This window comes from Pararge aegeria, chromosome 14 (assembly GCF_905163445.1).
Source record: "Pararge aegeria chromosome 14, ilParAegt1.1, whole genome shotgun sequence".
Classification (NCBI taxonomy): domain Eukaryota; kingdom Metazoa; phylum Arthropoda; class Insecta; order Lepidoptera; family Nymphalidae; genus Pararge; species Pararge aegeria.
The window spans coordinates 10,440,502-10,464,234 of NC_053193.1; the positions used below are offsets into that span (position 1 = coordinate 10,440,502).

Genomic DNA, 23,733 nt, shown 5'->3' on the forward strand with positions numbered 1-23,733 from the left:
AGATGTATATGGATGTGTGGAGGTTTGGATGTGAAATATACTGAATGACTGTGAATGTTAGTTAGGTACTTAATAAACGGCTAATCGGACTTTTGAGGACATCCAGATGAAGCGATGATGGCCTAGTGGATACGGCTTCAGCTTCCCCTTCGGTGGGACGGAGTTCGATCGCCCGGCACGCACCTTTGCCTTAATTTAAAACCACATAACTTTTTCGAGTTATGTGTTTTTGTAATTTAAGCACTAAGCTGATGGAACGCATCGTGAGGAAATCTGTAGGCCTGCAAGTTTTTTATGTTCTCCAGGGTGATTGAAGTCTACCAATCCTGATTTGGCCAGCGTGGTGGACTACGCCTTGAACCCTTCTCATTCTGGAGGAGGTTGTTATGAAACACAATGATTGGTTGAAAAATAGTAAAAGGAAATAAACGGCAAAAAATTTGTGTTTTGCACGCCTCATAAGCGAAGCGTTGAGGTGGGTATTACTGTCAGTTTAAGTACATCGAGTGATTCTCCACCTTAAAATGTCACTTTTTTTATAAGTAAGTGAATATAAATAGACAAATGTTGAGAAAAAAACACTATTTTTAATACTCATGATATTTTTAAATCTCTTTTTATTATTTAAACTAATTAAAAAATTGTTTAAAAAAGTACTGTCTTGGACGTCCATGTGTGTGCCCTTATCTTATGGTCACGATAACCGATAATTATAGGCATCAGTATATTGGGGAATAGAAGCCTATTACTTTTAACGGTATAATAAGGTTTAGTTTAATTATTATTTTATAAATACTTTTAAAAATTTACAAATAATATCAAATTTATTGTAATGAATGAGATTATGAGGCGTGCACTTTTGGATTTTCCAACTATTTAACAATTGCGGAAAACCCGCAACAAAAAAAACATAATCGGATTAAGTGATTGTTTTATACGTAAATACTGTCTAGATCTTCAGAACTAAAACTATTAGAACAGTTCAAAGTAGCAATAGCATGTATCGGCAGGCAGAGCCTTTTAACATTAACTTTTACTGCAAGCAGTAGTGGATAGCGAGTGAGAAGCATATTTTACGACGTATAAAACTGATATAACTGAAAGTGCATTAATGTTTTATATGCAATAAACTGTCCCACCTACCTTTCAGTTATTTCCACGTTATTTAATTTATGGAACATGCAAAATATTCAGGAAATGGCTTTAACAATTTATACAGATCGAGTTTTTGAGACAATTATAGTAGAGCTATCTTAACCAAAAAAGATAAAAAAAAACCCTAAAAACATTTTAATATTTAAAACCATTTTTTCCAATATGATACCTATTTATTTCTATTAATTTCTCAACTTGATGATGTTCTTTTTTCAACGTCTTGGTTTGCTACCATAAGATGCCCCTCCCAACCTCATCTTGTTTGTTTTTATAGTAACATAAGTAGTATAAAAAGCTATTCGATGGAATTCAATTAAGCCGTCAATTTTATCCTTTAATTTGATTATTAGATAAATTACAAATTTTCCTATTAACTTAATATATTAAACACCATGTAATTTTATGATCAACCTTTTAACGTGCTCTGCTGGGAAAGGGCCTCTCTTTCTAGGACAGATGGTTTTTAATGCTTCGCCCTACCACTCTACTCCAATGCGTGTTAGCGGGCTTAACCAACTGTTATATGTATTAGTGAAAATAAACGGGACCGACCAAAAAACTAAATTTCTTGAAATAAAAAACAAATGAAAGTTTCGACCCGAAGCGTGACACGAGAGTCGAATCCAAGACATCGCCAGCCGTAGTCACACAGTAAATGTAGCGGTTTGTAAACCCCTACATTATACACTAACGAGGCGGTTAATTAATGTCAATTTATTTCTTTTCAGAGAATATTTATGTAGAAAGGAATGTAAGAAATATAAATTCTAAAAATTCTGTCCGCTAACGGAGCAAAATCTTCAAGTTTTTCAACGCAATAAAACTTTTTGTTAGGAAAGGGAGTGGTTTGGAGCCGAGACATAAGACGAGTAATAAAAGACTATTGACCATGTTTTGTCTCTAAAAGTTTTGTCACGTACCTCCGCGTATAGTTTTTTAGCTTTCAACTTTTACCGCCTACATACCTACAACTGCATACTAATAAAACTTGTTACTTTTTTATATTGAGAGTTTAGGCAGTTATCAGCGCTGTGGTCTTATAAAGTGGGGGCTCCCAGGTTCGATTCCTAGCAAGAACAATTTGGGAATTTCTATTTTCTTAATTTTCTCTGTTAATTACCACCCTTCCGACTAAGATGTGCAAGAGAAGAAAGCGATAAACGTCTCAATACGATGCTGGGTAGAAACCGTGTAGGGTAGAGTATAACAGCCATATCTCTAACAGTTTAGCGCGCTACCATCTCAGACTGCATAACTTATCAGGTAAGATTGCATTCAAAGGCTAACTGCTAGTCGAATAAAAAATTTAAATGTCCTTCCCTCTACTGAGAAACTCGTGTTAATACTAAGCCAGACCAGACCAGACCAGACCCGAGAAAATTCAGAAATTATAATATTGCTTAGGGTGTTTATTTTGTCCACTCTTTATTTTTAAAATTAATATATCGTCATTTTGATTTTTTTCTTTTTTTTCATTTCCTTTTTCTTGTTATATAAATTACATCTTTATTTAGCGTCGTCGGTTATAGTTATTAACCATGTTGTAACTACCTATAAGTTGAATCATATGTATATCTAGTACCTAAGGCTATTATCATGCCAATGGTGTTTGTGTTGGTGGTGCTTTGAATAAAAAAAAATCCCAAATACCCCTGCGCGGGATCGAACCACATACTTAAAACCATAGCGCTAACCGCTGAGCTAAGGAGGTACTCAAGTAAATATAAGTAACTACTATTGCTTACTTATACGTATACATAAAACCTACTATAGATTAACGACGCCAACACAAGCTACGGCTGTTGAATAAAAATACGGCATGAGCGTGTGTATACCCTCAGCTGAGGCGATTACCTTACCCTTAATAATTTATTTTCTCTAGCTTACAAAGTAACACAAAGGCCAGTTTAATCTCTTAAATAAAACATTTGTCTGTTACAGTTGGGAGAAAATTGCGAACTAAGCATTTTCTTCTTACGTATAAACATATTTTCTATACAGACTTGTGTGAAGTTTTATTTCTCCTTTTATGTAACTACTAATTACGCCGTGTGGTGACGGTAGGTATACAGATATACAATTACCATATTAACAGATTGGAGCGAACTTAAGGATAGGCATTGTAAGAGTTATAAAAAGCATTTATAGCTTTTTTTAATTATTTATAGCTCGTTCTGGGGATTTTCCTTATTTTATATCATCTCCATACCCTGTGCATACCCTCTATGCACGCTACTGGGTACAGCGCTTGAGCCCGAGCAAAGAAAACAAGCAAGCAGACATTTTATAATATTACTACGGATTAATTCTGCCTGCTACTTTGCCTGCGTGTACTTTACACGCAGGCAAAGTAGCAGCAGCATGCGTCTAATATTCCATACTTCGCTAATAATGTTAGAAATGCGAAAGGCGCTGCGGGAAATAATGACAAACCGACAAAGTCACTTAAAATACCTGGTTTATTCGAGAATTTTGGTACAAAAGAATCCTATTCTATGTCCTGCGTACCTTTAAACCAAATTTCATCACAATCTTTTCAGTCACTTTAGCATGAAAATGTAGTTCCAAAATATGATTTTTATATCTATTTCACCCGAACCCCTTTACTTAGAATCCGTTTTATTTTTGCATTAAAAGTAGTTTATGCCAATCTCTAAATATTTAAAAAACCCCAACCACATCTCGATTCCAAAAAAAAACACCAAAATACTTCTCTCGGTTGATGCATCAAAGATGAACATATAAACTAAACATTTTTTCGCAAAAAAATTGTAACTAAACGCACGCAAGTATTTATCTACACAAACAATCCAGAGAGATTTGAAAATACTATAGTGCACAAGTGTGCGCGCAAACACAGGTGTACTAATTTCACCTATTCCCTCACTTTCATAGTCCGATCAGGCGCATTACCGAACGCTTAACGCGCTCTCCGAGACACGGGGGTGACTCACCAAACTTAGTACCACTAAGAATTTCTTCACTGGCCCTGGCATCGAACTAAGTTGATCCGCAGTCGAACATGCTCAGCATTAGACCAACAAGGCAGTAAGATAAACATGTATCACACATATAATATACCTATACACATAAATGATAAAATATGAGGTTGGTCGTATAAGTACTTGCCTACTCATTAAATCAATAACAGTCAAAAGTCAATGTACAGCTAAGAGGTGTTTTAATAAAAAGGCTGAATTTCAAAAAGAATGTCTAGGTTGGTGGCGACATGGATAACAGCTTTGGCAATTAGCAACTCCTTAGCCACCTTTAATTAAAAGCTTTCGCTTATTGCCTCCAGATTCTTTTGAAGAAATCGTACAATCTGCATCCGTAGACGGGTTTTCCGCTATACCACAGTGAACTTGCATTAAAAGGTTCTTATACCGCAAAGCGTAGCTCGAGTTATTTATAATGTTATGCGTAATTTTTAAACCAAGTCATTTAAAAGTCTGGCGTTTTACCAACCCTCGAGTCTGTACAGAATTTCAGACAAAATAAATTTAGCACGTAGTAAGTAGTGTTTTTTTAAAGTGAAGCTTTCTGGTATCACACTTACATAGGTTTAAAAGTGTAAAATAGATAAACCTATCTACAAATTGACCGACCTGATGCATCCAACATTTTTTTTTCTAAATCATATATAATATATTTATTATATAGGGTTGCGCTGATAGCCTAGAGGTCACGACTTTACTTTCGGGCGGACCAAGTTCGAACAACGGTACACACATCTATCTTGTCGGTGCTCTGAGTTCTCGGGCCCCGTTATGGATTGTTAGATGCGTTTTGCGAGTTAGGAAATTGGTGATATACACCTCTGTATCTCGGAGAGCTCGTTAAGCCTACGGTCCTGGTTATAATTACTATCTAAACAATGTAACTGTTTTAAAATAAAACTACTGTTTTAATATAAATATATTTATAATAATATAGTCTTTACTAAACAAAACATAAGTAATTGTAAACAAAAAATAGATATAAACAGTCGACTAACTAGAAACGGACAAAAATTAGTGATATCTGCATATCGTCTGAGAAAAGTACAGAAATCCTTTGTGGGGATGGGTATATGCTTTTATGCCATGATACCGAAGGTATTATTAGATCTACCTTTACCTAAGTTTAAACAATATATTAAAACAAATTTAACAAATCGTGGTTACTACACGATTGATGAATTCCTTAACGACAAGGCTGCTTGGAAGCAAGTCACTCCGCTCTCATCTCTCACAAAACGGAAAAATTCTAAAGATTGTTAAACTTTAAAATTGTGTTGGAAAAGAGCAATATGCTGAGTTTCTTTCCGGCTCTTCTCAGTAGAATCTGCCTTCCGAACCGGTGGTAGAGTCACAACAAACAGACTGACTTGACGTTTCAAAAGTGCTTATTAATTAGGCCTACTTGAAATAAATGAAATTTGAATTTGAATTTTAAACGTTGACCTTATGCCTTAAAGATAAGATAGATATATTGAATATCCTTAGTAGTTATTATGTAGTATATTGTACCTTTATTTGACCTATACCACAATTAAATCATCTTACTCACATCCTGGGGTAGCTGGAAGAGATCTCTTATAGAGATAAGCTTTCCTTTGTACACTTCATGTATCTTATGTTCACAATCACAATTTATGGTACATAAATAATGAATAAAATAAGAAGCCTCGTTTTGGGATGACCACCTTGCATGGTACGATTTACTTGGAAAAGCTATGTACCTATAAATAAAAGTCTTATTCAGTGGTGGACGCTTGATTATAACCTATGTTATGATATCTACGTAGTACTAGTACTTATGGGTCAATTGAGAAGAAGAATAAAAGCAATTTATGCCGGAAAAGTAAAATCAATACACGCCGCAATGTTTTGTTTGCAGCTTTAATTTGATCTTAAAACTTTAAAGCGCTCGTAGTTTAACATGAGAGCAAGCAAAACAGTCCTCTAGCGCGTTTGAAGTAGAGTCAACAAAAAACAGCGGCCCGCCGCAAAGGCCCACTTGCCCTGTGCGGCGGGCGCCCCAATCCCAAACTGTCGTCGCACACTACAAAAACTCAACGAGAAATACTAACATTTTTAGCGTTATGAAGAACGCAACAGGGATGTTGACAGTAATCAAAATGTTCAACATTTACGAGTATGTTCATTACTCATTACATATAATAAGAATGGCATCTATCCAACCGCTGGGCAATTCTCTCTCAATGCGGGTTGGTGGTTATAATGACTTACTTTTTTTTTTTCTTGTTCGACAAGAAAAAAAAAATAAGTTATTATATTATTGTGCTATAGTAGATAAACCAAGATTAAGTTTAAATAAATAATGAATTATCGGTAACAACTTAAAGTGATCTCCGAAGTACGAGGGTTGAAAACGCCTTCAAGTAAATACCAAATGCCATTATTTTATTTAGGTTTATATAATCACTATTTACTATACATATATAAAGTATTTCTGTGTGATTTAGAAATAATAAAATCTTTTTTTTGGTTATAATAGTTGACGGACCATGCAGATGGCCCCGTGAAGATGCCCAAGTAAAAACCATCGCCAACAAAGCAGCACTTCGCAGGGCATGCAAGAAACACATCCTGCAACATGCTGTCACACACATAAAATCACATTAAGGGATAGATACCTCGAACCCTAAAACTCAAATTTAATTTTTTTGCCATAAACTCAATTTTAATTTTGTTGTTCTGGTGGTGTGGGCTATCCTGTTTTCGGAATTCCTTCTTCCCTATGTTTCTTAAGCAGGTTATTTTTAGGATGTAGGCATCCGTTAGTCTCTATTTAATACGATATATTCTATGGAGATTAAGAACTTTGCTTACGATGTCATGCATCGTCGGCAAAATCTCTGTCTTGGTTGTCTCAACATCAAAAGCTGAAAGCAACTAATTTAAAACGCCTTAAAAAAAACTTGAAAAATTTAATTAGCTTTTCTACAAATTTTATGTTATTCATTATAACTAACCTAATTTACGGTCGCGATATAAAATTATTATATGCTCGATTTATAGTATTCCTTATTTTAACGTATTCCGTTTTAAAGCCAAGAAATCCAGAATACAATTTTTTTTATATAGATAAATATAACATGAAAACTCAGGTAAAATTGACGATTTTATGCAAACTTTTGCCTATTTCACCCGTACGTTGTATTTATATTAGTAATATTTTTATTGTTTAGTACGTAAATTTTGTGGGGTATTATTATGTATTATATTATTATGTTTTTCCTCGTAATGATGTTCATAAATCGAATATACGGGAGGAATTCGTGTCATCTTTGCTCTATACTATTTGTTTTGTTTGTGGGCTCAAAAATTGTGGCACCCGGAGCCACATAAAAATTAAATAAAGAAAAAAACAGTACTTTGACGTTTGTGTACCACATTTAGTTGACATTTCGGATTTTAAGGTTATTTTTATTTCGTCTAGTTGTATTTTATCAAAAAAAACGTGATTTCGAGTTCTGAGCTGAAAACCAATTATATATGCGATAATTCATAAATACCAATAAAAATGGTATCTGTTAAAATTCCCCAACATAAACCGGAAAAGGAACAAGTAAAAACTGGAAAGGCCAAAAAAGCTAAAACTTTGAAGAAAAATAAAAAAATATTACAGAAACCACCACCAGCACCGACCATTAATAAAGTAAAAGATAACTCTACCAATATTGTTAAAAGGAAGAAAAAATCCCATTTTAAAATGCCATCGAAAATTATAACAGAGGATCTAGTTACTTCTTGTTTAGTTGCTTTAGAAAAGTTAACTAATCATTATGACAAAAAGAATGCAATTTTCGGTGATGAAACACAAATATTCATAGAGATACGCTGCATTAAAATCCCCAACACCAAGGGCAACATAAGAATGTAAGTAGCTATGCGATTAATATTATACTAAGATCTATTATCTTCAGTCTGTGAAAATTTCACTGCTGGCCTGCTCTCTTAAGAAACAAGAATTTCATGTTCAAAGGCTACTACTACCCTTGCTTAAAGCAGTGTTATTTTAATATTGTTGATAATCTTTTTTAGCATTATGATCCTTTTTTTTAACAATGACAAGGTATATAATATATACCAGTATTATTTTAATACTATTCATTTTAAAATAATACTGGTTCAAGTGTTTTTAGTAAGCATCCAAATCCGTTATTAAAGTAGGTCCAATATAATTTGAAATAAAACCCCCATAGAAAATATATGATGAGGTATTTATGGCAAGATACAAATATGATCATCATCATCATCATCATTAACAAAATGTTAGCGACCCACTACAGGAAATGGGTCCTTCTCTCAAACATACTGTAGTTATGGGGCTGTATTCCACCACACTGACTAAGTATTTGTATGCTTCACATGCCTTTGAGAACATTATAACTCTCAGGTGTGCAGGTTACCTTGATGTTTTCCTTGACTGTCCGAGAGAGTGATACTTCAATTCGGTTTACATAATTAACATGTTTATTAAAACATAATTTCAGTGTTCTACCACACTCTACTTTATCAAAAACTGGTGAAGTGTGTCTGGTGACACCAGATTTAAAGAAAGGAAAGAAGATTGACCATGATCCTACAATAGAACACTGGGAAGATATGTTAAGAGGAGCTGGAGTTACTACTGTAAGTTTCTATAAATTCAGTTGAATAGTTAACTTATTTTAGCTACTGTGTTCTGCTCACATATTTTTTATTTAATTGTGTATATCTTGATATTAATAAATTAAATAAATTATTCTTTTATTTTCAGGTTAAGACTGTGCTGCCTATGCGACAGTTACGAGTAGAATATGATCAGTATGAACTGAAACGTAGATTGCTCACTCAGCATGATTTTATTATGGTAGACAATAGGGTATTGAATCATGTATCACACATTTTAGGAAAAATGTTTTTTGCAAAACATAACATGCTAATACCTGTAAAAATAAATGAAAAAAAAGATTTAAAGAAGAATATTCATAATGGTTTACGCACAGTTATGTTGCGCATTAGTGAGGGGCAGACATCAACTGTTCTTGTGGGTCACACAGCTATGTCACAGAGCAATATAAAAGAAAATATTTTGGCATTAGTACAAAAATTGAAAGATAAATTCCCTGGAGGAGAGGCAAATATAAGATCCCTCTCAATAAAATTGCCACTATCATTGTCACTGCCATTATATCTTACCTTACGTAAGTTCTATTAATTTTGTATATATAACACAGTTTGTTAAACAAGACCAAGATATTTAATTCATAATTATGAGTTTAATTATATACTGTTCAATTTTTTACAGGACCATCAAACTCAATCTCAGCACCTAGAATAAAACAAAATAAGCCTAAGAGCTTTGTTATTTATGAAGATGAACTTACAACCACACCAGGAAATATTGTTCAAGTAGCTCCAGATGGAACAGTTAATTTGAAAAAAATAAATAAGAGAAAAAGGGCAAAGAATGACAGGTAATTAATTTTATGGAACTTAAACATTTATACAAATAAGTCTCAGGATGCTACTACTAAACCTAAAGCTTAACTACCAATATGACTGCTGTTAAGAAAATAGGTATGGTCGCAATAGTATGGGTTTAATTAACATCCATAGGGGAATGCCAGGTTATTGAATTTCCATCAATTGCAACAAATATAATAGTTGGAAGCAAGCAGTAGTAATAGTAAATAAATTTATTTATATTTATTTGTAAGGTTCAATATTAATAACCCTCAATATTTTCCAGTGATATTGAAGAGAATGAAGATACTGAAAATGAAGACATATTCTCTAGTGATGATGATGAATAAAACACAACACATTAAGAAAATTTGTTCCTTTATTTTAACATAAATGAAATATTCTATACATTGTGTCTCTTGATTGTTTATTTTAATAATAATTATAATCATTGCAGAGTACATAACAATTTTTTCATTAATTGCATATTGATATTGTCAGTTTATTTCCTTCTAGGAATTAACTGTAGTTTCCCCTACTACATTTGAATCAGTCTTGTTGATATTAAGGGATGACCGTGGAACAACAGTAACTTGCATTTTGACGGGCCAAACCTTTTTAAATTTCTTGAAATTTTTCAATCCACCCTCAGGAGATATTACCTGTATAGGCTCCTTTTTTACAATCAAATCTGTTTTTATTAAAACTGTTATGGTTCCTAAATCAATGTTGCTAAACTTGCTATCTAATTCAGAAACATCTTCTTTCTTAATATTCTTGTTACATGGTATGTCTGCATTAATTTTCTTTAATTCCTCTAATTTTGATCCCCGTAAGCTATTTATGTCAACTTTATCATCAATTACAGTTTTGGGTTTGTTTATTGGACAGACTTCATCTTCATCATAAGGATCTAAAATATTGCTGCTAGCTTCAACAGCAGCTTTTTTGTTGCCATTATCAACAAAATTAAACAGCTCATCTTCATCCATATCTGTACTATGCTTTCTCTTTAATGGCTTTGATAAGTTTAACTTCTTGTTTTGATTCACTTCATTTGAATCTTTAGCAACAGGTTTTAAGAAATTAAACATATCATCCTCATCATCATTCCCAAGGGCCATTTTCTTAGATGGTTTGTTTTCCAAATTATTCACATCTTCACCACATCTCTTGTTAGAGTTATTTTGCATTGTGACAGTGGTTTCAATTGCCAGTTTTTTTTTCATATTGGATGTAACACTATCATCATCTTCGCTGAGCTTTCTTTTAGAAGCTCCAATACTGTCATCATTTGAGGAATGTTTAATTGTCAAGCTTTCATCAATAATCACATTTTCTTTCTTATATATTGCCTGGGAAGGTTCTTGAGACTCTTGGGCCAATATGTTTTTCTGAATATCTTGATTGGGCACCTGTTTTATAACTTCAGAGGAGAAATTAAACTCAGGATTACAGTATTTCTTTGTAGAACAGAATAATATAGCCAGGCCAATTTCAGCATCAGCCACAACCCTTTTCCCCTTACTTTTAAGATAGTTAGATATTTCCTGAATTTGATCTTTTTGGGACTGAGTGTCTTGACCTGCAAAATTCAAATTATACTGAATAACAATAACATTGTTATCACACAGACCAGACTTTGTCATTTTTGTATCGCTCAATAGCAAAGCTGTTGCAGAACTCTTCATCAATACCATCTTATACATCTCCAATTGCCGTCTAGAAAAGAATATCACTGTTTTTCCAGCAAATAAAGAACTCCTATCTTTATTCGGAAGAAAAGACACATTTTCTTTGTTGAGTGTGGATTCTAATATTTGAGGTGTATAATCACTTGCATTTGGCAGTGGGTTATTGTTAATGGCTGCTTCTAGGCACTTATTCCAATATTTAACTGTAACAATGTTTGAGTTCTGCACTAATGCCAAAACTACTTTAATTGTCAATGTTATTGCAGGCATTGTTAAATATGCACATGTATCATCCCATTCGCCCTTTAGAGTTCCTCCCAATGAAGTTATTAGTGTTTTAAGGTTTTGTAAATTTTCTCCTTTTAATGTGGATGTGCATGTGGTAAAATTTATTTCCTGGACTTTCCAAATGGAACCTATTTTGCCAAACTTGACAACATCGGTTGAATTGAGTTTTAACATAACGTTTTCTTCAATTTTTTCAGAGTTATTGACATAAGTTCCATACTTAGAACCTAAGTCTTTTATATACAGAGCCCGTTCTGATATAAATAAAGTAGCATGTTTTCTACTAATTGATTGGTCATCTGGTATAGCAAAATTGCAATTTTGCGCGTCCACACTCCTTCCAATTATGATATTTTTGTCCGGCAAAACAAATATGACCCTTTTATCACTTTCCGATGTTAGGTACCACATCTTACCACCCTCTGAAGATTGGTCTATATAATACAACTAAATGTTTTCATTAAATTTACGAACAAGCTTTCAAAACCGTAGATATTTAATAATAATTTTAACTTTTCTTTGACGACAGCAGAAAGCATCAATCGCATTTACACACAGACTAAAGATCACAGACCAATAAATAAACTAAAGATAAAGCATAGACTAATAAAATTTCAAAGAGTATGTTTTCATGCATGGGAATACTAAGGCAAGAGAGCCAACTGCCTAGCGGCCAAGCTTCAGCCTATCACTGCCATGACTGGCAATCTCTTAGATGAAGAACATTGAGTTGAAAGCTTTTTTGGACACTTGCTCTTTCTACCTGCTTCCAAGAAGGAAAAGAGGGAAGGAAAAATATTTTTCTCTGGACTCAAAATTGGCTAATATAATCTATGTTCTTTTCCGCCTATGCCTTTTTCTAGTCTATGGTTTGCGCCTGAGTTTCCTAGTTCCTATAGCAACGGAGGAATATCAAAACAAACGGCTTATAGGTCAAAACATTATAATAACTTTTTGATTTTTGCACTATGCAGTAAGCTTAAAAGTTCGTGTCTTATAACATTGAATATTTGCCTGTCCTGAAGGAAACAGACTAGCACTACAAACAACCAATAATATTTGGATATAATAAAGGACTTAATGCTGTTTAAATAAAATTAATTTGTACATTTAAAGTACCTCTACCCTCCATAATTTAAAGTTAGAGATTAATTTTTAGGAATAAGTGACATGACTCTCTACACAGATACAAGACTTAATTTTATTGATAATAATGTCGTCACCACATTAAGCTCTTGGCATCCTGTACTACCATTTTTAGCTGTTGGCTCTTATAACCAGGATAAAGGTGGATTCGTTACCATTTTTGAAGAAACTGTAAGTTAAATGTTATTCTTTACAATCCTAGTTTATTCTTCGATAACTTCTAATTATTTGAGTGTCTTCTGTGAGACAATAGCTTTGGTTTATTTTTGTTTTACCCTCAGAACAGTCCTGCAAACTGAACTGAACTTTTACATGGCTGATGTTCATGAATAAATATGAGTAAACTATCATTAAAAAAATATCAGTGGCTTGTCTGAACTTTTATTGCAAGGAAGAATTACCAGAATATATAAGGTTCATAAGAGATACCTACTCTATTTATTTACTTTTCGGATACTCTTGACCTTGTAAAGTGCAAAATGTATTTTAAAATATACAGCAGTATCAGATGGATTAAGTGAGGTTTTGTTTTATAATTATATTGTTGCAAAATTGGGTGAACAGTCAATGTCATACATTGGGTGTCAAGAAATTATCATATCTTATCCTTCTCTTTGCCAAATTTTACTTCAGAAGCAAAGTAATTATGTTATAACCATTGTTCCAGGGCCATGCTTTAGAGGGTTGTGATTGGCCAGTGCTGTTATCAAACCAAGTGACAGCTTTAGCTTGGCACCCTGTAAGAAAATTGTTAGTTGTGGGTTGGGATGGAGGTGAATTGTATATCTGGCTTGAATACTCATGGGCTAGACTGGAAGCACCACACAATTCAGCCTTAACAACAGTCACTTTTAGTCCTGGAGGTGGTAGGCTCCTGGCTTCAGATGCTGCTGGCTCGTTGTCAGGATGGCAGGCAAGTTCTGGAGCTCCTTTGACAGCTTTTCACCATCAATTGGGTGATATCATAACTCATGTAAAATTCTGTGCTCCTCATCCTACATCAGAATCTTCCATAAGAGGCTTGGCAAGAGCAGCAGTTGCAGGTGATGAAAATGCCCTGGATGCTCTGGCTGCTTGGCGACCTCGTACCACAGCCAAGCTGAGAGAAGGAATTCAACCTGATAACCATGCCTGCTACGCTGCTCAGGATAATGGAGTTATATTATATATTGATCATGCTGGAGCCTGTTCAGAAGTTTTAAATTCCCCAGGCAATATAGTATTTATGGATATTCTAAGCACTGTATATCTGCTTGTTGCTTGGGAGACAGGTGGTGCTCTTAGCCTATCTAGATTTGCTATATCAAATGATGGTTCATTGGCTACAGATACTCATGTTAGAATGACTGCAAGGAATGGTCAATCTATAGTGCTAGCTGGAAACTTTTGTGTAGCTGTCATCACAGGAGACAACTTAATTAGAATTTGGGATAGTGAGACTGGAGACAATGATGTTTTACCTAATGAAGGTGATGAAACTATCCCAGGAGATGTGTTTACAAGTATAAGTTATTGTAATTTAAGTGATACATTATGCTGCGGTACCTCACAAGGAAATTTGTACTTGTGGAGACGGGACCATAGAAGTAAGTGGAAATTAATCAGTAGCACCTCTGTCAAAGGTACAGTAAAAGAAGTAACCTGGGGCTCAGAAGGTTTAATGAACCCATTACTACATGTTAACTGCATTACTAATGCATTTATACTTCGAGAACAAAATGTTTGTTGGGGCTATTCCAATAATACTTGGATGGTACAAAAATCTGCTCAAGAAGTTGCTATTACAGGAAAAACTAATATATCATCAAGCATAAATACATCAATCACGATAAAGGCATTTGCTTTCAAAGATAATTATGTTGTTTTAGGTGATGGTAAAGATGTACAAGTAAGTAAAATGTTATCAACTTAATTTATTATGAAGTAGTTATAGTCGTAAAAATATAATAGGCCCGTTTTGACACTTGTCATCGCGACGTAACTAGTTATGGAACCATAAGACTGTACTCGATACTCACGATAAATCAATTCAAGTTTGTATCAGTACTTGATTGATATTATTAAGTATTGTAAAGTGTTCGTTCGTTCAAAGTATTCCTTTAACTTCACAACCAATACGCGTGACTGGCTGTTGACTATACGTCCACTTTTCAACATGTTGAAACAGAGTTAGTACTATATAACAACAAACACAAAAATCGAGTCAAATCACTATGTTTAAATTAATGTCCAAAATAGAAGAGCCATAGTTAACGTAATAGTAAACAATATATATCAAACTTAAACGAGCGCACAGTCAACTTTACAAGATGAGGAACGAAAAACTGCGCAGTGCGCGCGGGGACGCTTCAGTCATGTGCCGCTTGGTCAGATACATCATCTCAGACTCATTATTTAGAACCCATTTTGAGAACCAAGCTCATTCTTTGCAGTAAAGATAACTACACAATATTTAATTTCGATATTCAGTAAAAAAAATGGTTACAGCTCTATTATAAAAAAAAAAAAGACTGAGAACGTAACTGTTTTTGGAACGTTTCGCAACAATTATAAATTGCATGATACTATGAAGTAAGCGCAAAAAGAATACTCGCGATATATTCTTTCATATTATTTAACGTCCCAAAAAAATTTACTTATTTTTTAAAACACTGTATGTAATTGATTTTAATTTTTTTGTTTCTTTCATTTTTGTTCCAAGTTACATTCTATGGTCTTGCACAAATGTCAAAACGGGCCTATTACATTTTTACGACTATAGGTACTTAATTAACCTGACTTAATAAATATTTTTTAGGTATGGATGCGCAATAAAGATAATGAATACATGTTTTCGTTAATTCGTACATTTGCATGGAAAACAGATGTTCTTATATTATATAATGATCTGATAGTTGGTATTGTAAGTCCTCATATTGAATGCTTCAGCATTACTGGTAATAAAATAGGAATACTTCCTACTACCGAAGGAGAAGGTGAACCAATTGCTATAACAAATACAAATAAATACATAGTTATTGCTACTATTGATGGGACAATTAAATTAGCTGAAATAACAAAAAAGGGCTTAAGAATGCCATTCCCATCCAAAAACTGCTATCAGATGATTGAAGATTTTGGCGAAATCATGAGATCATCAGTTAATGCTTCAGGTGTTTTTATTTGTTTGAGCATTGCAAACGCAGGATTGGCTCCTGATCCCAGGATATATTTATGGGATGTAGCAAATGACGTGATCAGTAGCACCCTATTAGCAGATGCTAATTCAGCTCCATATCACAGTGTGCCTATTGCAATATTATGGGATAATAATGACTCTCGTCTTGTAGGTGTACATATGCGTTCTGCGGATTTAGATCATATTCATCTATTCTTTTGCCATGACAGTAAACTTTTTGAGTACAAAAACTGGTGTCCCATCTCTGAGGATTACTTTTTATCTGATTTTATATTATGTACTGTTTCTACACCTTATGTTATTATTTTAACACAACAAAATATTAAAAGAATATTAATGAACGAGTTCGAAGACTCGAATGGCTATGAACAAGCCAAAGTGAAGCAAGTGATTAATTTTATTTATTACATGACAACAGGGCATTTAGAAAAAGCTGTTGTTATGGGTTCCAATATCACTGGAAGCAAAAACTCCGTAGTATGGGATAGCCTTGCTAAAGTGTGTGTATCTTTAAAACGAGCGGACGTTGGAGCTATTTGTTTAGGTAAAATGGGAAATATAAAAGGAGCCTTAATGATGCGCAAAGTTTTAAGCGACGATAATATGGACGATACATCTAGAGTCGGAGTCCTGGCGGTTCATTTAGGCATGATTGAAGAAGCAGAAAAACTATTTCGTGAAGCTCAGAGGCCGGATTTGATCACACGTCTTGTGTCGGCAAAAGAGGGAGGATTAAATGAAATAATAAATGGAGAAAAAGATGGAGAAAATATGCTTCTAATAAAAAGTGCACAACATAAACTTGCAAAAGTTTTATGGGCAAATGGTGAAACTAGTGCGTCGCTGAAGTTATTCGAAAGTGCTGGTACCATTGTGCCTCACGTGCCTAGAATGCTTATAGCTCAAGGTCAAGCTTCTGTTCTAGCTCAATATGTTGGTTCGTCGACCGATAGCAACTTAATTACGTGGTGGGGACACTATCTTGAGAGTATCGGTGACTTAGACGGTGCGTTAGAAGCCTATACGAGGGCAAATGATTTCGGAGAACAAACTAGATTGCTGTGTCACATGGATAGGATAGATGAAGCGGAAAAATTATGTTTAAAAAATTCGTCATCTTTATACCAAATGGCTCGTTACTTAGAAATGAATGCTAATGAAATGGAAAATGCTGTTAAGGTATGAACTTTCGAAAATTCTAATAGTCTATTAAGTCCTCCCCTAATTGGAGTTTTAGGTTCTTTATTCTAGGTTTCTCTTAATCTTCTGCGTGGATTACGAATTTTACATTTTTATATGTAGATAGATATCTCTATTTTAATTTGTCTCCTCATTGTAATTCTAAGACTCATTGAATACCACTGTGTTTGACTTTGTCTGTCTGAGTCAAGCGACCCAACCAACCCATTCGTCGGTCGGTAACTTTTATGGATTTCCTCCTCATTTCTGATTATGTGATCAAATCCAATTTTTATGTTGTTTTGACAATTATTACTTGAGAGAAAGCTTTCCTAGAAGATGGCCAATCAGTCTTGATTTGAAATTACTCACATTATAGACGGTGGCGAAAAATTAAACAAGAAGGACAGTCCAAATGTAACGTGTGCGCGTATTAGAAACGAAAAACCAATGCATAAATCTTTCATATGGTAGGGCAATCCCAAGATGCGAGCAGTATTCTATGCACCATCGAACATGAGCTTCGCACAAGGTGAAAGGCGAAACTATTCGGGCGTGAATAACGGGTTGTTCAGTTTGAGATTGCAAGGTTTCTTGCCAGCTGTTCTTATCTAAGATTCAATGCATTGTACGAAGTTGAATTTCGACGATATTGTATATATCTAATCTTCTCATAATATCGGTAATTCGAACGGAAATACTTCGCAAGGTCAGAGCCATGGGACTCCTTATGTGAGTTTTCTTATATATTGCAGATGTATATAAAGTGCGGGGCTATATCATCTGCTATACGAGTAGCAGCAGAGGCTGGTGCATGGAATCTCGTTTGGCGTGCTGGTAGTTCATCGGCGAAGCACGCACTGTACGCTGCCTCTATTCTTGAAAACGCTGGCCAAAATGAACAAGCCATTGCTTTATATCAAAAAGCAGGTATAATTAATTAAACGCAATCTTAATCTTTTTTAAAAGAAGCTGAGTGAATAGAAAGGTCTGGGAGTTATGTTCGCAAGAAACAAATTTGTCGCTACTTTAATCTCTAAATCTAACGAATTGACGGATTTTGTTTTCATTGATCCTCATCTAAGATAACACCAGTTATCTTGTTTTTGATAATTTTATAAACAAACTAGTTAAATCAGATCTATTCTCATCTTCTCGAATAACATTCTTCCGCTTTCAAAATAACTTGTATCAACGATTACGGCAATTTGTTATTAGCAATGAATATTATTTCCGTTGTTACCATAACACATCTAGCGGTTTTTATGCACAAATATGCAGGGCACATTGCCTTTACAACAAGCCTCGTATGAGTGTATAGATCAATTGATCGTGCATTAATATTAATATTTTTAGGAAAAGCTCATATGGCGTTGAAATTAGCGCTCAGCAGTGGGGATACGAACGCAATGGTGGCTGCCGTAGAGTCGCTTGGAGATCGAGTTGATCCCGACCTGGCACAAACTTTAGCAGAGCATTTAAGACAAGCCGATCATCATTCGCACGCGGCTGCTCTGCTGGCTACAGCGGGAAATGTAATCTGACCTTTTATATTGATAGGTTATTATTTATAAGTGCTTCGGTCTCGCGTTTAGATCGATCGATCGAGAAAGGGATTTAATCAACTGCCATGCCTCCCTAAGTTAGGCCACTATCATATTAGACTGCATCATCACTTACCAAGGCGAGCCTAGGGGTCACTTTTAGCGGAAAAGGAAAAAATGCAACGAAATTTGTCAAGGACAGGGTATTCCTTCCCCTTGCTTATATCTATCTGCACGTTAGCATAGGCATAAAGAGACAAAAATCATATCACAAATACACACGGGTGTCCAAGTATACAAATAAAATACAAGTGTAAAAGAAATACAAGTGTCCACCTGCCAAATCACGGTAACCGGGAATAGAAGAAGTTTATTATAACACTTATCAATAGACTATAACGGTCCACTGCTGGACTAAATGCCTCTCCTAAAGGGAGAGTTTACCCATATAATCACCACGCCGGGCAGACGATTTGGCGATCGCAGAAGATGGTAGTGATAGCGCAGAGTAGACACTACTGTGCCAACTCTGCTGTCCATTCTCCGTTAAATTCCCTAAGTCGCCTCGTACGAACTCGCGAGAAATGAAGGGATGGTGACAACTGTATGTGGATCTACCGTCACCAAATGGCACCAAAGTATATCTTTTTCACTATGTTCTGCATGGAAAATGATAGCTTTTACATTCGTAAATTAAACCCAGCATCTGTCTAGAATTGAATTGCGTACAAATTAGAAAACTTTAAAGAAAGTTGATAAGATACATTTTTGTCCTTTCCTATTACACTTTTTTATGCTAGCCGTACTGGAGTCTATAATAGTAACGATGCTTGACGTGATTAATATACAATTGATGGATTTGTGAACGACAAGGTTGCTTGGAAATAAGCCACTCCGCTTTCATCTTTCACAAGATAGAAAATTCTAAAGATATTAAACTGTAAAATTATGTTGAAAAAGAGAAATCTGTTGAGTTTTTTGCCGGGCCTATCTGCATTCCGGACCGGTGGTAGTTACTACAAACAGACTGACTTTAGATTTCAAAAGGGTTTATAAACTAGGCCCACTTGAAATAAATGAATTTTGACTTTTGACGATTATTTTGTGCATTTATACAGTACGAAGAAGCGTTGGACATAGTCGAGCAGTCTTCGGCGCCATTGTCCGAGGAGTTGAGTGAGAGGCTCGCGGCGCCGGCGGGCACCTCGGGCAGGGACGCTCTATTGCGGCGACTGGCCGATGTTCTGGGCACGCGCGGCCTATACCACCAGGCGGCTAAGCGACTGGCGCACATTGGAGACAAGGTACTTATGATAAGTCGCAATTTACACTGTATTGTTAAAATTAGTCACCAGTATTTCATGGTGCCATGCAGCAATGTTATTATAATATCGTTTAAGTTTAGTTTCAGAATTATAGTCCTTATTTTAACGAGGTACCAAATAATGGAATGTCAATTATCTTGTATAAGTATATATATATGATCTCAGGAACTACTGGTCCGATTTGAAAAATTATTTCAGTTTTGGATAGCTCGATGGAGACTATAGGCTATATATCATTTTATTATTGTTTACGCTAGGAGCATAGCACCATTGAAGAATGTTTCAAAATCAGGGGTGTTTTTTTTTATATTTTGAAAGATCCCGCTACGTGCGCTACGTAAACGGATAAAGTTTCGGTAAAATCATGTATGACAAAGTTGTTCCTCTTTAAAAGATCTAAAAAAAGTCAGCATATGCCTATCTTTTAAGATTGACTTGCTACCGCGACTATCTCAAAACTTGTAAGATAATACCTACAGTCAGTCCGTTTCAAAATTTCTCCGCGGAAAAGGGGAGCAATATTGTAATGGCGTTTTAGCAAATAAATAATTTAGGTAAATTTGTTGACGCAATGATACCGGAACTGAATAAAGACTTGTACAATGGTCAGGTAACAGAGTTTATTAATAAGTATTCATTAAAGAGAGAGAGAGAGAGAAAGAGTGATCTAGTAGATTAACCTTTTGCAGGCAGGCGCGTTGCGTTGGCTAATGCGTTCTGGCGACGCGGACCGCATCGCAACATTCGCTGCGGCCAGCCGCGATCGCAGCACTCAGCTCTTGGCCGCAGACTACCTGCGCAGGCGCGCCCCTTGGCGCACCCGCCCCGACTTGGCGCGCCACATCCTGCACTTCTACACGAGGGCGAAGGCCTATGGGAAGCTAGCTGCTTTCTATGCTGAGTGCGCCAAAATGGAAATCGACGATTACGAAGTGAGCCGGGGATAACATACAGAGTGCCATTTTTACGTGGACAATCCCCGTGAATGCACAGGTGCACACATGCACACGAACCGCACACGTGGAGGTGCGTTAATTATGTCGGACTCTTACCGACTACACCCACGGTGTTTGAACTCGCCCACGGGAAAGCATTCGCACATATCCGCGACCCAGCCATGGGCATCTGTTTAGTCGGACCCTCCTCCTCTTTTTATCGGTAGGGTGGGTAAGAAAATTTAGAAATTTTAAATCCTTCCTACATATTTCCTGGGATCCCGACACCTCCACAGCGCCAGGGTGGTCGTAGTTGGAAGGCAGCTACTTCCAATCGCCTCCGATGTCGAAAATTTCTAGACAAAGCCTTTGGTTATAATGATGATGATTGAGTTACGAGTTTACTTTCAGATTATCTACACTTTTAATAATGCATTTAAGGATTAAAAAATTTGAAAGCTACTGTTCATTTTTCAGAACTATGAAAAAGCGTTAGAAGCTCTTAAGGAAGCAACCCGATGCGTCGCGAAGTCATCAGATGATGAAACAAGTAACAAGTTATTATTAATACATTGCAATAATTATTGTCGACACCAGAGTTGATTAAGGTGAAATCGACATCTGTCCATTCTTCTTTCACTCATTCTGTCAGAGCTCTATATTCTTAGCATAGAAGAACATAACAACTATGAATTCACAAATCTATATCTATTTTTTAAAAAAGCTAAAATGTTTTTCACAAATCTATATCTATTTTTTAATAAAGCTGAAAGGTTTTTTATTTTTTTAAAGAAAGTCAGGAATTAGAATAAAATTAGGCAGCGTTGCGACGCGGGTGTTCTTGTAATTAAACAACATATTAAGTGTAGGTTCTTTTTGCCAAATTATCAAGTATGTATCAAGTATATTGCCAAATATCTAAAAAGTATGTTAAAATGTACACGATAAATCGAAAAAAATCTTGACCTTTGATACCTTTATGTAATACAAAGTTCACCTGATAATCATAATATTATTTTTTAATTTGTTTAAATTTCTGTTATTAGGCGCACAGACGATCGCACTTCAGGAGCAGAGTACATTTGTCAAACGATTCCTTGACGTGAAGAAAGCATTGCAAAGTGGAGAAATCAATACAGGTTTTAATATGACTACTTTAGAATATTAGGGTTACAGAACCCAATTATGGAATATATATAAATGTATAGTAAAAAAAAATTGCTTTTGCAGGATATATTAGCATTAAGGAGTGTTAGCAAATCTACTAAAATTTTTATTTATAAGTTGAGTTGCGACCCCGCCCTGGAAAGTGCAATGTTTGTAAACCCCCAAGCTGTGTATAGACGAGAAACGAGTCTCAAGGAGTCGCTGAATACAAGCACTATATTACAGTAGAAAATGAAAATCCCTACAAAAGCTCTATGCTCTATGGACGTCTTTTACAAAAAGAGCATTATTTTATTTTTTAAGAATAAACTAATGCCAATTCAGATGGAACCAAATCTCTAGGCATATGGCACGGTCATTTGGTTCGCCTTTGAAGGCTTAGTCTACTTCTTTGCTACTATAGCTGTGTTGTATTATTAAGGAGTATGCTGGCCATATGGTCGGATAGATTCAAGGTCGCACTCCTTTCATTCAAAAGAAACACGTCAAACTGATGGCGTGCAGTTCCGATACTGTTATGGCAACCACACAAAAACTGCTCCAAAAATAACATTTGCAGCTAATATGCAGTTCTAATGAAGGCATTTAAGTACTGTTGTAATTTTTAATGCTTTAACTTGGCCCTTAATTCCTAAAAAAACTTTGCCGTATGAGCTATTATGATCTTCTTCTTTTTACTCTTTTTTACGATATACTTTTAACTCACGTTATGTGGTCAGCGGTCGGCACAACGTTACAACAAACAAAACGGCACAACAATCTTCGAAATAAAAAGGTTGTCGTTTCGGTTTTGGCATAGCTAGGTTTATTAATGTAAACCATTATAATATTTCCAGGAATAACAAGCGGTCAGCAACTCATTCACGCGGTAAGCGGGAGGCCCGGATTGATTTCGGAAGAAAAAGTCCTTAGGCTACTGGTGCAATATTCCGCCGAACATCCTGATGGAGAAAGTATGATGTTTTATATTGTCAGAATTAAATGTTTAATCAGATTCTTTACGTGAAATCATGCATCCCTCTAGTTCGGTTTATCCTTAATGGTTAATTAGACATGGCTCAGGGGAATAGTATATAGGAGAGAACAGAGGAAGAACAGAAAAGAAAAAGAGAGAACACGGAGCATTTTAAGGTATTTAAAAAAAAACTTGCGCGCTTTGATAGCGGCCACCAGTTCATGCTGAAACGCGGGTGTCGGCTATTTAAAACACTCTTCACGTAGGTACTGTTAATCTTCAGTGTACATTATTGGTGGGGCGCGACTCTGAGGATTCATATAACTACTACTTAATAAGTTGATTTTCTTTTAGAATGTATATAATGTACCTACTACAAAGTATATACGTGTATCTATGTTAGGAATAATATAAAGCATTGACTTAATTTCAGAATTGGAAAAACAATTGAATGTTTTGCAGCAACCAACTAAGGAAGATCCTGAGATGACAGATTCACCCGAACAAAGTATTGAAGAAGTTATTTGAATACAATCCTTGGTTAAATATAAATAATAATTTTTTTGGTTTTATTTGTAAAGTAGCGACCCGCCCCTGAAATGCAGGGGTTTAATACTGCAGCAGTGATAAATAATATGATTAGAGACACCTGATTAATAATAATCTAAATATATAAAAGGCAAAGGTAACTTTACGTTCATATTTTCT

The 23,733-nt window shown here is 35.3% G+C and overlaps 3 protein-coding genes across 3 annotated transcripts; 2 read left to right on the forward strand and 1 right to left on the reverse strand.

The window, feature by feature from the left end:
- Positions 1 to 7,545: 7,545 nt before the first annotated feature.
- On the forward strand, positions 7,546 to 10,075 carry LOC120629238 (ribosomal L1 domain-containing protein CG13096). Its single transcript, XM_039898108.1, has 5 exons — positions 7,546 to 8,042; positions 8,660 to 8,798; positions 8,926 to 9,352; positions 9,457 to 9,625; positions 9,901 to 10,075. Exons 1-5 carry the CDS (start codon positions 7,687 to 7,689, stop codon positions 9,962 to 9,964), a joined length of 1,155 nt encoding a protein of 384 aa, XP_039754042.1. The 5' UTR covers positions 7,546 to 7,686; the 3' UTR covers positions 9,965 to 10,075.
- On the reverse strand, positions 9,976 to 12,140 carry LOC120629237 (nibrin). The gene has a single exon (XM_039898107.1). It carries the CDS (start codon positions 12,005 to 12,007, stop codon positions 10,127 to 10,129), a length of 1,881 nt encoding a protein of 626 aa, XP_039754041.1. The 5' UTR covers positions 12,008 to 12,140; the 3' UTR covers positions 9,976 to 10,126.
- Positions 12,141 to 12,510: 370 nt separating this feature from the next.
- On the forward strand, positions 12,511 to 23,583 carry LOC120629322 (intraflagellar transport protein 140 homolog). The gene is made up of 12 exons (XM_039898234.1): positions 12,511 to 12,528; positions 12,756 to 12,913; positions 13,410 to 14,630; positions 15,540 to 17,099; positions 17,855 to 18,029; positions 18,456 to 18,634; positions 19,762 to 19,947; positions 20,658 to 20,900; positions 21,381 to 21,453; positions 21,950 to 22,042; positions 22,907 to 23,023; positions 23,459 to 23,583. The coding sequence occupies exons 2-12, from the start codon at positions 12,767 to 12,769 to the stop codon at positions 23,551 to 23,553; spliced, it is 4,089 nt and encodes a 1,362-aa protein (XP_039754168.1). The 5' UTR covers positions 12,511 to 12,528; positions 12,756 to 12,766; the 3' UTR covers positions 23,554 to 23,583.
- Positions 23,584 to 23,733: the final 150 nt, after the last annotated feature.